The sequence below is a fragment of the Pseudorasbora parva genome, chromosome 24, assembly GCF_024679245.1.
Source record: "Pseudorasbora parva isolate DD20220531a chromosome 24, ASM2467924v1, whole genome shotgun sequence".
NCBI classification, from domain to species: Eukaryota; Metazoa; Chordata; class Actinopteri; order Cypriniformes; family Gobionidae; genus Pseudorasbora; species Pseudorasbora parva.
Window position 1 is genome coordinate 764,865 of NC_090195.1, and position 14,833 is coordinate 779,697.

Sequence of the window (14,833 nt, forward strand, 5' to 3'; positions counted from 1 at the left end):
AGTTCCAGCCTGCTTTAAGCCTTTATCTATCGCTGCTAAATGTTGAGAATGAATGCTGAAAGGGTTAGTTCAGCCAAAGATGAACCCAAGCCTCTGATTTACTCACCCTCAGGTCATTATAGGTGTTTATGACATTCTTCTGTCAGACAAATACAATCAGAGTTATATTTAAAAAGTCCAGGCTAACGTTAATCCCAGCAGTAGTTGGAGCTGTTTCTGAAGTCCATTAAATGCAGCTGTCCGTCAAATAACGTGCTCCACACGACTCCGATGGGTTAATAGAGCCTTCTGATTCCAATCGATGCGTTTGTGTCAGAAAAATATCCATATTTAAAACGTTATGAAGGAAACCCGCCTAGAAGTCTTCCATTGTAACCCCGGGTGGTTAAGTGTTTAACAGCCACAAGATGGCGCCAGCGTTAAGCACAGAAGTAGAACCGGTCACCGCTTGAATGCGGGATTGACCAATCAGAATCAAGTATCTCACAGAGCCGTGCAATCATATATAACATAATTGCTTTCCCAAAACGGTAACAACCTTCAGATATTTTTTCCAGTTGGTTTCCTGGCTCACCACATTGCATCTTCTTTTTCTGTCAGTCATGCTTCTTCTGTATGTCATTTTGAAGCACGTTCTCAAAGTCAGCACACATTTGATACATAATGGTGTCTTTACATAAAGCTTATTTTGCATTAAATTCAATAATAAAATCTTCTACATTTACAGCCGCTCCTGCTCGTGATGCTCGTGTCCGGATTGGTGGAGGTACATGTGGGCGTGGCCGAGGGCGGAGCCAAGCACAGAGTCATTATCCAACCACAGAACGGCTCCTTCAGTGATGGACAGGAGCATTCGCTCATCCTGCAGAGGAGCAAGAGGTGTGTGTGTGTGTGGGTGAGTCGGTGGGTGGGTGAGTGAGTCGGTGGGTGGGTGAGTCGGTGGGTGAGTGAGTGAGTCGGTGGGTGGGTGAGTGAGTCGGTGGGTGAGTGAGTCGGTGGGTGGGTGGGTGAGTCGGTGGGTGGGTGGGTGAGTCGGTGGGTGGGTGAGTGAGTCGGTGGGTGGGTGAGTCGGTGGGTGAGTGAGTGAGTCGGTGGGTGGGTGAGTGAGTCGGTGAGTGAGTGAGTGAGTCGGTGGGTGGGTGGGTGAGTCGGTGGGTGGGTGAGTCGGTGGGTGGGTGGGTGAGTGAGTCGGTGGGTGGGTGAGTGAGTCGGTGTGTGGGTGAGTGAGTCGGTGGGTGGGTGAGTGAGTCGGTGGGTGAGTGAGTGAGTGAGTGGGTGGGTGAGTGAGTCGGTGAGTGAGTGAGTGAGTCGGTGGGTGGGTGGGTGAGTCGGTGGGTGGGTGGGTGAGTGAGTCGGTGGGTGGGTGGGTGAGTGAGTCGGTGGGTGGGTGAGTGAGTCGGTGTGTGGGTGAGTGAGTCGGTGGGTGGGTGAGTGAGTCGGTGGGTGAGTGAGTGAGTGGGTGGGTGAGTGAGTCGGTGGGTGGGTGAGTGAGTCGGTGGGTGGGTGAGTGAGTGAGTGGGTGGGTGAGTGAGTCGGTGGGTGGGTGAGTGAGTCGGTGTGTGGGTGAGTGAGTCGGTGGGTGGGTGAGTGAGTCGGTGGGTGGGTGAGTGAGTCGGTGGGTGAGTGAGTGAGTGAGTGGGTGGGTGAGTGAGTCGGTGAGTGAGTGAGTGAGTCGGTGGGTGAGTGAGTGAGTCGGTGGGTGAGTGAGTGAGTCGGTGGGTGGGTGAGTGAGTCGGTGGGTGGGTGAGTGAGTCGGTGGGTGGGTGAGTGAGTCGGTGTGTGAGTGAGTGAGTGAGTGAGTGAGTGAGTGAGTGAGTGAGTGAGTGAGTGAGTGAGTGAGTGAGTGAGTGAGTGAGTGAGTGAGTCGGTGAGTGAGTGAGTCGGTGAGTCGGTGAGTGAGTGAGTCGGTGAGTGAGTGAGTCGGTGAGTGAGTGAGTCGGTGGGTGAGTGAGTCGGTGAGTGAGTGAGTCGGTGAGTGAGTGAGTCGGTGAGTGAGTGAGTCGGTGAGTGAGTGAGTCGGTGAGTGAGTGAGTCGGTGAGTGAGTTAGTCGGTGGGTGAGTGAGTCGGTGGGTGAGTGAGTCGGTGGGTGAGTGAGTGAGTGAGTGAGTGTGTGTGGTTTCTTCATCTCTGTGTCTCTGCTCAGGTCCATCTCAGTGCAGGTGGATGAGCAGACTCGGGTGTTGCTGAAGCTGAGCTCGTCTGCAGATAAAGCTCCGGCTCTGAGTCGGCTCTTCATCGGCGGCGCTCCTGCAGGAGAGGCTTCGGGATCCAGCGGCTCCTTCTACGGCTGCATCAGGAACACAGCAGTGGACGGCATGTGAGTCACACACACACACACACACACACACACACTGCCCTTAAACCTACCCATCACACACACACTGCCCCTAAACCTACCCATCACACACACACACACACACACTGCCCCTAAACCTACCCATCACAGGAAACATTCTGCATTTTTACTTTCTCATAAAAACTCCTCCTGTGTGATTTATAAGCCTTTTGTAAAGTGGGGCCATGGGTAATGTCCTCATATTTCACCCTCTCCTGTAATACCTGTGTCATACCCATGGCATTACACACATCTGTGTCCTCATATGTCACAAAAACATGCCTACACACACACCTTTAGCTACTTTACAAACAGTAATCCAGCAGTGTCACTGTACTGTGAGAGTGTGTGTGTGAGTGAATAAGAAACAGTATAGAGTATAATGTGAATGAGATGGTCTAATGTGTGTGTGTGTGTCAGGTTGTTGGATCTGTCGGCTGCTCTGCTCTATGAGGGCGTTGACATGGACAGCTGCTTACTGGAGGAGAGACCAAAGCGTGAGCTTCTACCTGACGAGGTGGAGGCGGAGCCGACCTCTGACCCCTCCACACGTCCCCTGTCACCTGCAGCGGAGCTGAGCGCGCTCACACCGGGCAGCACCAGCGTGAGTCACTCACACTCACACACACACACACACACGGAAACATTCTGCATTTTTACATTTTCAGAAAAACATAATTTAGTATGTTTATAAATCAATTTACATGGTAGAGACATTTGGTCAATGTAATATAAACAAGTACACACACACACACACACACACACACACTCCTTCAGACACGTGAAGGATCAGGAATGTGGAAATGTTTATAAATATTTCATGCAGTTCAAACATATTTATATTCATACATCACATCCGTCTCTGACGTTGAGTTTTTATTCCTCATTATGAGATCGAGAGTGTGTGTGTGTGTGTGAGTGTGTAAGTGTGTGTGTTGATGCACTTTATAACGCTCATGTGGAAGCTCAGCTTGTGGTGATGATTTATTGTTTTATTCAAAATATTCCATGCATGTGATTGTGACAGGTGTGTGTGCGTAAGACGTGACATTCTTCAGATAGCACTGAGTTTCTGTAAACACGCACTCATCTGAAACAGCTGAAGAATGTCACGTCTCATACACACACACTTACACTGAACTCCTCTTCCTCAGTGTGTGTCCGCGGACCAAACCGACAGCATCCCAGAATCCCATCAGTTCGGCCTGACCCGACACAGTCACATGATCATAGGCTTCAAGAACAAGACCGTCAGAACCAGGTACAGCTGTAAGAGTGTGTGTGTGTGTGTGTGTGTGTGTGTGTGTGTGTGTGTGTGTGTGTGTGTGTGTGTGTGTGTGTGTGTGTGTGTGTATGTGTGGAGATTAGAGAGACACTCACTCACACAGACACTCACTCAAACCCAGACAGACACACACACATTTAGATTTTATTCTCAACAAAACAAGAATTTTTTTTTCCCGTTTTACTGATCTAGTAAATGCATCTTGATTTTAGGAATTGTTAAATATTTAGACTGGAAACAAGACAGAATGACGTAAGAAGAGCATTTTGTGCAGTGTAAAAGCGTAAACAAGCACAACCCCTCCACATAAACCACACCCCTCCACACAAACCACGCCCCTCCACACAAACCACGCCCCTCCACATAAACCACACCCCTCCACACAAACCACGCCCCTCCACATAAACCACACCCCTCCACATAAACCACACCCCTCCACACAAACCACGCCCCTCCACATAAACCACACCCCTCCACACAAACCACGCCCCTCCACATAAACCACACCCCTCCACATAAACCACGCCCCTCCACACAAACCACGCCCCTCCACATAAACCATGCCCCATCAGCCTAAACCACGCCCCTCCACATAAACCATGCCCCATCAGCCTAAACCACGCCCCTCCACATAAACCACGCCCTCTGCATAAACCACGCCCCGTCAGCCTAAACGCCCCTCCACATAAACCACGCCCCATCAGCCTAAACCACGCCCTGTCAGCCTAAACAACGCCCCTCCACATAAACCACGCCCCGTCAGCCTAAACAACGCCCCATCAGCCTAAACCACGCCCCGTCAGCCTAAACAACGCCCCTCCACATAAACCACGCCCCGTCAGCCTAAACAACGTCCCTCCACATAAACCACGCCCCGTCAGCCTAAACAACGCCCCTCCACATAAACCACGCCCCGTCAGCCTAAACAACGCCCCTCCACATAAACCACGCCCCGTCAGCCTAAACAACGTCCCTCCACATAAACCACGCCCCGTCAGCCTTAACAACGCCCCTCCACATAAACCACGCCCCGTCAGCCTAAACAACGCCCCATCAGCCTAAACCACGCCCTGTCAGCCTAAACCACGCCCTGTCAGCCTAAACCACGCCCTGTCAGTCTAAACCACGCCCCATCAGCCTAAACCACGCCCTCTGCATAAACCACTCCTCGTCAGCCTAAACCACGCCCCTTCACATAAACCACGCCCCGTCTGCCTAAACCACGCCCTCTGCATAAACCACACCCCCTCTGCCACGGTCATATTTTGTACTACTTTCGTTAGAGTTCACCCAAAAATGAAAATTGCCATCATTTACTCATCCTCATGTTGTTCCAAACCTGTATGAGTTTCTTTCTTCTGCTGAACACAAAAGAATATATTTTGAAGTATGTTTGTAAAAAAACACCCATTGACTGCCATAGTATTTCATTCCCGACTATGGTAGTCAGTGGTTGCTCTATCTGCTTGCTGAAATGTGTATTTATTTATAGCATTCAGTATTTGTTTATTTATGTATTTCTGTTATTTCCAGAAGTCCAGAAATGTTAGGCCTATGTTTTCAGGCACTTTGCACAGACTTCACAATGTCTTGAATAAAAAAATAAAAATATATATTTCTACACTAAGCTATCGTAGATCAAATTGTGGCAATGAATGGGACTATTTCAGAATTACTATATCATGATACCATCGATATGATGGACAAAATTGTATTGTAGTTATGAGTAGCCTACACCATGTCCTATGCTATTATTCTTGCTTTACTAAAGGCTGCGACGTGTCCTCCTTAGTTTTTGGTGTTATGAAAATGGCCACCCTACTATGATCACTGCTGTAATCCATTAGTGTTGAGATGAGTGTGTGAAGCACAGATTGTAACGTGTGTGTGTGTGTGTGTGTCAGTTTCGTGGTGAAGCTGTCCGTGCGGACGTTCTCTCGCAGTGGCGTTCTCTTCTACATGGCTAATGCTAACCAGCAGGATTACGCGGTTCTGCAGCTGCAGGCCGGACGTCTCATGATGTCATGTGACCTGGGCAAAGGACCGGCCAATGCCGCGCTGACCGCTGACGACATCATCAGTGACGGACTCTGGCACACCGTGAGTCATTATTACACATGCACACACTCACACACCTCCATACACACACTCACCTAAAGGATTATTAGGAGCACCTGTTCATTTCTCATTAATGCAGTTATCTAATCAGCCAATCACATGGCAGTTGCTTCAGTGCATTTAGGGGTGTGGTCCTGGTCAAGACAATCTCCTGAACTCCAAACTGAATGTCAGAATGGGAAAGAAAGGTGATTTAAGCCGTTTTGAGCGTGGCATGGTTGTTGGTGCCAGACGGGCCGGTCTGAGTATTTCACAATCTGCTCAGTTACTGGGATTTACACACACAACCATTTCTAGGGTTTACAAAGAATGGTGTGAAAAGGGAAGAGCATCCAGTCTGCAGCAGTCCTGTGGGAGAAAATGCCTTGTTGATGCTCGAGGTCAGAGGAGAATGGGCCGACTGATTCAAGCTGATAGAAGAGCAACTTTGACTGAAATAACCACTCGTTACAACCGAGGTATGCAGCAAAGCATTTGTGAAGACACAACACACACCACCTTGAGGCGGATGGGCTACACCAGCAGAAGACCCCACCGGGGACCACTCATCTCCACTACAAACAGGAAAAAGAGGCGACAATCTGCACGAGCTCAACAAAATTGGCCAGTTGAAGACTGGAGAAATGATGCCTGGTCTGATGAGTCTCTATTTCTGTTGAGACGTTCAGATGGTAGAGTCAGAATTTGGCGTAAACAGAATGAGAACATGGACCCATCATGCCTTGTTCCCACTGTGCAGGCTGGTGGTGGTGGTGTAATGGTGTGGGGGATGTTTTCTTGGCACACTTTAGGCCCCTTAATGCCAATTGGGCATCATTTAAATGCCACGGCCTACCTGAGCATTGTTTCTGACCATGTCCATCCCTTTATGACCACCATGTGCCCATCCTCTGATGGCTACTTCCAGCAGGATAATGCACCATGTCACAAAGCTCCAATCATTTCAGATTGGTTTCTTGAACATGCCAATGAGTTGACTGAACTAAAATGGCCGCCACAGTCCCCAGATCTCAACCCAATAGAGCATCTTTGGGATGTGGTGGAACGGGAGCTTCGTGCCCTGGATGTGCATCCCACAAATCTCCATCAACTGCAAGATGCTCTCCTATCAATATGGGCCGACATTTCTAAAGAATGCTTTCAGCAGCTTGTTGATCAATGCCACAGAGAATTAAGGCAGTTCTGAAGGAGAAAGGGTCAAACACAGTATTAGTGTGTGCTCCTAATAATCCTTTAGGTGAGAGTATATCGGGTCGCTAATGACCCGAGGAGTGTAACAGTGTAAGTTTATGTTCTTCTGCACAACAATAAATATATCTGATTGGGTGCAATTGACCTTAATTCCACACGGGGGCGATGTCAATAAACAATGATGGTGACGTTGTGTGTGTCTGTGTGCGTGCACGTGTGTGTGTGCATTTGTGTTTGTGTGTGCGCGTGTTTGTGTCTGTCTGTGTTTGTGTATGTGTACGTTTGCGTTTGTGTGTGTATGTACGTTTGTGTCTGTGTGTATATGTGTACGTTTGTGTGTCTGTCTGTGTGTATATGTGTACGTCTGTGTGTGTGTGTGCGTGCGTGCGTGTGTGTGTGCGTGCATGTGTGTGTGCAGGTGAGGGCAGAGTTCAGTAAGAAGTCAGTGATGGTCAGTGTGGATGGCAGAGACTCTGAGCGCGTCTCCACTAAAGGACACACACTGGACGTGGAGGGCAAGCTTTACCTCGGAGGACTTCCTGCCACTTACACCGCCAGGAGGATCGGAAACGTAACGCATGTTTTCATATAAAGGCATTTGGAGAGGTGTGTGGTGTAGAGTGTGTGTGTGATAACGTGTGTGTCTGCGTGTGTGGTTCCCCAGGTCACACACAGTCTGGCGGCGTGTCTGCAGGACGTGACTCTGAATGGGGTTCGGCTGGAGCTCGGCCGGGCTCTGGAGGCTCATGAGACGAGCTCCTGCTTCAGCCGCGCTCAGGACGGAACCTTCTTTAGCGGAGGCGGATACGCAGCATTCAGTGAGCACACACACCCACACACACATGCAAACACACTCTTGCACCCTCGCACACACACACTCTCACTCACTCACTCACTCACTCACTCACTCACACACACACACACACTCCCTCAATCATTTATCATAATTGAATGTCAATGTTGTCCTTTGTCCTAATTGCTAGCGTCATTATTTCAACTTTAACATTTTTGTTTATAATACTTATATATATTTTTAATCTCATTGACTTGTCATAATTGTAACTGTGCTGACCGCTGTGTGTGCTGCAGTGAAGGAGGGCTATAATGTGGGCTCGGACCTGACGGTGAGTTTGGACTTCCGCTCCACGGCGCCGGACGGGGTTCTGCTGGGCATCAGCAGCACTAAAGTGGACGCCATCGGCCTGGAGCTGCTGAACGGACAGGTCAGTAAGGTTCTGCTGCAGCGACCCGCGGACCGGTTCTGACGCTCTCGACCGCTTCTGACGTTCTGACCCGCTTCCGACGCTCTCGACCCGCTTCCGACGCTCTCGGCCGCTTCCGACGCTCTCGACCCGCTTCCGACGCTCTCGACCCGCTTCCGACGCTCTCGACCCGCTTCCGACGCTCTCGACCCGCTTCCGACGCTCTCGGCCGCTTCCGACGCTCTCGACCCGCTTCCGACGCTCTCGACCCGCTTCCGACGCTCTCGACCCGCTTCCGACGCTCTCGACCCGCTTCCGACGCTCTCGACCCGCTTCTGACGCTCTCGACCCGCTTCCGACGCTCTCGACCCGCTTCCGACGCTCTCGACCCCGCTTCTGACGCTCTCGACCCGCTTCTGACGCTCTCGAGCCGCTTCTGACGCTCTCGACCGCTTCTGACGCTCTCGACCCGCTTCTGACGCTCTCGAGCCGCTTCTGACGCTCTCGACCGCTTCCGACGCTCTCGACCCCGCTTCTGACGCTCTCGACCCGCTTCTGACGCTCTCGAGCCGCTTCTGACGCTCTCGAGCCGCTTCTGACGCTCTCGACCGCTTCTGACGCTCTCGACCCGCTTCTGACGCTCTCGACCGCTTCTGACGCTCTCGACCCGCTTCCGACGCTCTCGACCCGCTTCCGACGCTCTCGACCCGCTTCCGACGCTCTCGACCCGCTTCTGACGCTCTCGACCCGCTTCTGACGCTCTCGACCCGCTTCCGACGCTCTCGACCCGCTTCCGACGCTCTCGACCCGCTTCCGACGCTCTCGACCCGCTTCCGACGCTCTCGACCCGCTTCTGACGCTCTCGACCGCTTCTGACGCTCTCGACCGCTTCTGACGTTCTGACCCGCTTCTGACGCTCTCGAGCCGCTTCTGATGCTCTCGACCCGCTTCTGACGCTCTCGACCGCTTCTGATGCTCTCGACCCGCTTCTGACGCTGTCGACCCGCTTCTGACGCTCTCGACCCGCTCTCGACCGCTTCTGACGCTCTCGAGCCGCTTCTGACGCTCTCGAGCCGCTTCTGACGCTCTCGACCCGCTTCCGACGCTCTCGACCCGCTTCCGACGCTCTCGACCCGCTTCCGACGCTCTCGACCCGCTTCTGACGCTCTCGACCGCTTCTGACGCTCTCGACCGCTTCTGACGTTCTGACCCGCTTCTGACGCTCTCGAGCCGCTTCTGACGCTCTCGAGCCGCTTCTGACGCTCTCGACCCGCTCTCGACCGCTTCTGACGCTCTCGAGCCGCTTCTGACGCTCTGACGCTCTCGAGCCGCTTCTGACGCTCTCGAGCCGCTTCTGACGCTCTCGAGCCGCTTCTGACGCTCTCGAGCCGCTTCTGACGCTCTCGAGCCGCTTCTGACGCTCTCGACCCGCTCTCGACCGCTTCTGACGCTCTCGACCGCTTCTGACGCTCTCGACCGCTTCTGACGCTCTGACGCTCTCGAGCCGCTTCTGACGCTCTCGAGCCGCTTCTGACGCTCTGACGCTCTCGAGCCGCTTCTGACGCTCTCGAGCCGCTTCTGACGCTCTCGACCGCTTCTGACGCTCTCGACCCGCTTCTGACGCTCTCGACCCGCTTCTGACGCTCTCGAGCCGCTTCTGACGCTCTCGACCCGCTCTCGACCGCTTCTGACGCTCTCGACCCGCTCTCGACCGCTTCTGACGCTCTCGACCGCTTCTGACGCTCTGACGCTCTCGAGCCGCTTCTGACGCTCTCGAGCCGCTTCTGACGCTCTCGAGCCGCTTCTGACGCTCTCGAGCCGCTTCTGACGCTCTCGACCGCTTCTGACGCTCTCGAGCCGCTTCTGACGCTCTCGACCCGCTTCTGACGTTCTGACCCGCTTCTGACGCTCTCGAGCCGCTTCTGACGCTCTCGAGCCGCTTCTGACGCTCTCGACCCGCTTCTGACGCTCTCGACCGCTTCTGACGCTCTCGACCCGCTTCTGACGCTCTCGACCCGCTTCTGACGCTCTCGAGCCGCTTCTGACGCTCTCGACCCGCTCTCGACCGCTTCTGACGCTCTCGACCCGCTCTCGACCGCTTCTGACGCTCTCGAGCCGCTTCTGACGCTCTGACGCTCTCGAGCCGCTTCTGACGCTCTCGAGCCGCTTCTGACGCTCTCGACCGCTTCTGACGCTCTCGACCGCTTCTGACGCTCTCGACCGCTTCTGACGCTCTCGACCGCTTCTGACGCTCTCGAGCCGCTTCTGACGCTCTGACGCTCTCGAGCCGCTTCTGACGCTCTCGAGCCGCTTCTGACGCTCTCGACCGCTTCTGACGCTCTCGACCGCTTCTGACGCTCTGACGCTCTCGAGCCGCTTCTGACGCTCTCGAGCCGCTTCTGACGCTCTCGACCGCTTCTGACGCTCTCGACCGCTTCTGACGTTCTGACCCGCTTCTGACGCTCTCGAGCCGCTTCTGATGCTCTCGACCCGCTTCTGATGCTCTCGACCCGCTTCTGACGCTCTCTAACCGGTTCTGACACTCTTGATCCGGTTCTTACCCGCTTCTGACGCTCTCAACCCGGATCTAATGATCCCGATCCGGTTCTGACGCTCCTGACCCGGCTCTGACGCTCTATAACCGGTTTTGACACTCAATCCGGTTCTGACCCGCTTCTGACCCGGCTCTGGCACTCTATAACCGGTTCTGACACTCTCAATCCGGTTCTGACCCGCTTCTGACACTCTCGACCCGGATCTAATGCTTCCGACCCGGTTCTGACGCTCTCTAACCGGCTCTGGCACTCTCGATCCGGTTCTTACCCGCTTCTGGCGCTCTCGACCCGGATCTAATGCTACCGATGCGGTTCTGACGCTCCCGACCCGCTTCTGACGCTCTAAATCCGGTTCTGACCCGCTTCTGACGCTCTGACCCGGCTCTGACGTTCTCTAACTGGTTCTGACGCTCTCGATCTGGTTCTGACCCGTCTCAGGTGGTGTTTAACGTGAATAACGGCGCGGGCCGCATCAGCGTGAGCAGCCGGATCAGCAGCGGGTCTGTGTGTGACGGCCGCTGGCGGACTCTAGTGGCCCGGAAGCAGAAGCACAGCCTCAGTCTGACCGTCGACGGAGTGACTCTGACCACAGAGAACCCATACTCATCCTCCACCTCAGCAGAGACCAAGAACCCCATCTATGTGGGCGGACATCCAGGTGTGTGTGTGTGTGTGTGTGTGTGAGTGAGTGAGTGAGTGAGTGAGTGTGTGTGTGTGTGTGTGTGTGGCTGTCAGTCATCCATCAGTCGTGATGTTGTATAACTGCATAACTCTTCTGCTGTACCTGACTGTGTGTGTGTGTGTGTGTGTGTCTCAGCTGAAGTGAAGCAGAACTGCCTGAGCTCCAGAGAGTCGTTCCGCGGCTGCATGAGGAACCTGCGAGTCTTCAAGGGTCACGTGACGGACCATCTGGACTTCAGCTCCGCGTTTACACACACACACGTCTTCCCTCACTCCTGCCCTGCATGACCTCCGACCTCTGGAGTGTGTGTGACCTCTGACCCGACGCTCAGTGACACTTCACAATAAGGCCACGTCTCTTAACATGACTTTAGTTTGGGGTTTTACCGCTAGTCAAGATCTAGTTGTTGATTTTTAGTTTACGGAGCATTAACGACACGCTTGATTTTACACAATTTGAATATCTAAGATTAATGTTTTTATGACTTTATCACGAGTATGACTGTCATTTTTTACTTTTAATGTCATAATTGACGATCATTTGTATCATAGTTTTGACTTTGTGATAATTTCAACTTTTTTATCATTATTGACTAATGTCAATTCCATCATTTGTATCATATTTGACCGTCATAAATGTTTGTTTTGTCAGTCAAAGTAGACAAAAGTCTAAATTAACAAATCGATTATGAAAGTTAAAACTGTCATAGTTTTTAGTTTTTTGAAATCATGACGGATGTCATTAGTCTATTATTTCTATCATAATTTTGACAAAATTATGGCAATTGAAATTATCACCAAAAAATGATGACAGTCATAATTATGACTTTTTGTCGTCATTGACTTTATATATCATATCAAATTACTTTTTGTCATTCAATTATGACAAAAAGTCCAAATTATGTCATAAAAAGGCAATAACAAAAAGTCCTTATTACACAATTCAATTATGACAAAAAGTCATTTTTTTAGTCAAATTGTCATTATTTAGTCAAAAAGTCAAATTGTCATAATGTTTAGCTTTTTTAAATCATGACGTATGTCTTTAGTCTATCATTTGTATCATAATTTTGACAAACAAAATTGTGGCATTTGAAATGATCACCAAAAAATGAGTGACTTTATATGCATTAAAAATGACAAAAAGTCTGAATTATGACAAGTCAGTTATGATGAAAGTTATTTAGACTTTTTGCTGATCATTTCAATTGTCTTTTATGTCATAAATTTGTCATTATTACTTATTTTTAAAAGTTTAAATTGACAATTCTTTTTATGATTTTTTTCATAATTTTGACTTTTTGTTTTAGTTGACTTTACATATCATAAATGACTTCATAGACTGACTTATGTTTAGAGTTAATTATGACAAAAAGTTTTCATTTTTACTTTGTTATAAATAACTTTTAGGTAATCATTTGATTTATGTCTTAATATCGTCTCGTCTCATATTGGACTTTTTTTTAATCATCATTGATTTGATTGAAAAATGACAAAAGAAATGACGACACAGTTTAAATTGACAATTTTGAGTTATAATTGTCTGTCCTAAATCTTTCTCATAAATATGACCTTCAGTGCGTCACGTTTGACTTGTCATAACTCAGAAGCAGCGGCTGATGGAAATATGATTTATGATGACCGAAAGCTTTACAGATGTTGTGTAGATTTGATGCGTGTTAATAAAACACGAGTAGTGTGTAAGTCGAGTGTCGCTCGTGTTCGTGATGATGAAACTCGCCAACATTCCTGCACTATCTGGAACATTCCGACACACACACACACACACACTGAGGTTTGACGTGTTTTAATGAGCTGTAGTTTCAGCTTGACTCCTCAACTCTACAATACGGCCACATCTTCATAACACTCAGAAAACCCCATTGGCAGATTATTTATCTTATTTTAAGCAAAAACTCTCTTCATTTTGAGTTATTTTCCCCAAAACAAGACAATTACTTTTGCTTGTATAGTAAATACTTCTTGCTTTAAGAGTTTTTAGATGTTTGGACGAGAAACAAGACAAAAATACTGAGTAAGAAGAGCATTTTTTGCAGTGAAGCGGTCACTGAGCGATAACTCTGATGCTCAAACTCAGCTGGCAACGTCAAATATAAAAATCAGGAGCTCGTTTCAGTGCATCATACATAAAAAGAATAACACAAACACACATTCAGAGCATCAGAGAGAACATACTGATGTGTTATTGGCAGAGAATGAACTAAATCATCGGCTCACACCGCAAAAAACGCTCTTCTTATTTAGTGTTTTCTTCTTCTTTCCAGTCTAAATATCTAACAATTCTTAAATCAAGATGATTTACTAGATCCGTAAAACCACAGAAGATATTTATTCTTGTTTTGTTGAAAATAAAATCTAAATGAAGTGAGTTTTTGCTTCAAACAGGCCAAATGATCTGCCAATGGGGTGAGGAGAATAATCTGATTTCTGTTCGGAAACAAGAAACAAGATTTAAATCAGAAATCAGATTATTTTTCTCACCCCATTGGCAGATCATTTCGCCTGTTTAAAGCAAAAACTCTCTTCATTTAGATATTTTCAACAAGAGACCATATCTTCTGTGGTTTTACTGATCTACTAAATGCATCTTGATTTAAGAACTGTTAGATATTTGGACTGGAAACGAGACGGAGTCAGAAGAGCGTTGTTCGCAGTGCGCTCCAGTGGATGGTATTGGCGTTAATATTCATTTGAGGTCATATTTACCTGTGCAGCTCAATCATATTTTAGTACCATTACATGACATTATTCCAGCATATTTAAAACAAACATTATCTGTTTATGTTTTTGATCAACACCATTCTCATTCATTTGAACATTTAAACGTAAGCATAAGATGTGTTTTTATTTGCCGTAATGTCTTTTTGTGGTGAATATGAGCGGCTCGCAGGTTTCAGTTCACATGGCTTCATCACAAACATGCGGATATAAACAATACAAAATAATTATCATACAGCAGGATAAATTAGTGGTATAAATATTTTATGTACATGCTCTTTTTTTACACTGGCCAGTGATGGAAACATGCTTCTGTCCAGGACGGTCACAGTTTTGGCACCGAGCAAACTCAATGACCAGCATTGAAGAGCGCCACAGGGGTCAACTTCAGCGTTTGACCTCTGACCTCCGGCAGCACTTGGCGTTAAACACACACACTCTGGTCAGCGTGACTTTAACACCCATTCGCAGTGAGGGTTAGCGCGGTAAACGTCCAGTAAAAGTGCGTCCGGATCCAGGCAGCGTTCTCCTGCAGAGAGCCGAGCGTTCTTCAGATTAATGCGAGGATTATTCGTTAAAGCGATAGTTCAGCCATAAATGAGCCTGATGTTGATCTGCTGACCCCAGGGCATCATAGGTGTGTGTGTTTCTTCAGGAGAACACTAATGAAGATTTTTAACTCAACCGTTGCTGTGTGTCGGTCATAATGATGTGAATGGGGAACAA

At 49.3% G+C, this 14,833-nt stretch overlaps 2 protein-coding genes across 7 annotated transcripts in view; one reads left to right on the forward strand and one right to left on the reverse strand.

Moving 5' to 3' along the window:
- Window positions 1-13,072, forward strand: part of lama1 (laminin, alpha 1) — a 93,673-nt gene extending 80,601 nt beyond the window's left edge. Inside the window, exons 54-63 of the mRNA XM_067434769.1 lie at window positions 728-879; window positions 2,145-2,318; window positions 2,757-2,940; window positions 3,491-3,597; window positions 5,526-5,721; window positions 7,349-7,501; window positions 7,595-7,748; window positions 8,020-8,153; window positions 11,126-11,345; window positions 11,505-13,072. Coding sequence (XP_067290870.1) covers window positions 728-879; window positions 2,145-2,318; window positions 2,757-2,940; window positions 3,491-3,597; window positions 5,526-5,721; window positions 7,349-7,501; window positions 7,595-7,748; window positions 8,020-8,153; window positions 11,126-11,345; window positions 11,505-11,656 — 1,626 coding nt within the window. The 3' untranslated portion in view covers window positions 11,657-13,072. The remainder of the gene's footprint in view (window positions 1-727; window positions 880-2,144; window positions 2,319-2,756; window positions 2,941-3,490; window positions 3,598-5,525; window positions 5,722-7,348; window positions 7,502-7,594; window positions 7,749-8,019; window positions 8,154-11,125; window positions 11,346-11,504) is intronic.
- A 949-nt stretch (window positions 13,073-14,021) lies between these two features.
- Window positions 14,022-14,833, reverse strand: part of arhgap28 (Rho GTPase activating protein 28) — a 53,857-nt gene continuing 53,045 nt past the window's right edge. For all 6 annotated transcript variants that reach the window (XM_067435282.1, XM_067435286.1, XM_067435285.1 and 3 more), the window contains exon 15: window positions 14,022-14,636. In XM_067435282.1, the coding sequence (XP_067291383.1) occupies window positions 14,551-14,636 (86 nt within the window). In that variant the 3' untranslated portion in view covers window positions 14,022-14,550. The remainder of the gene's footprint in view (window positions 14,637-14,833) is intronic.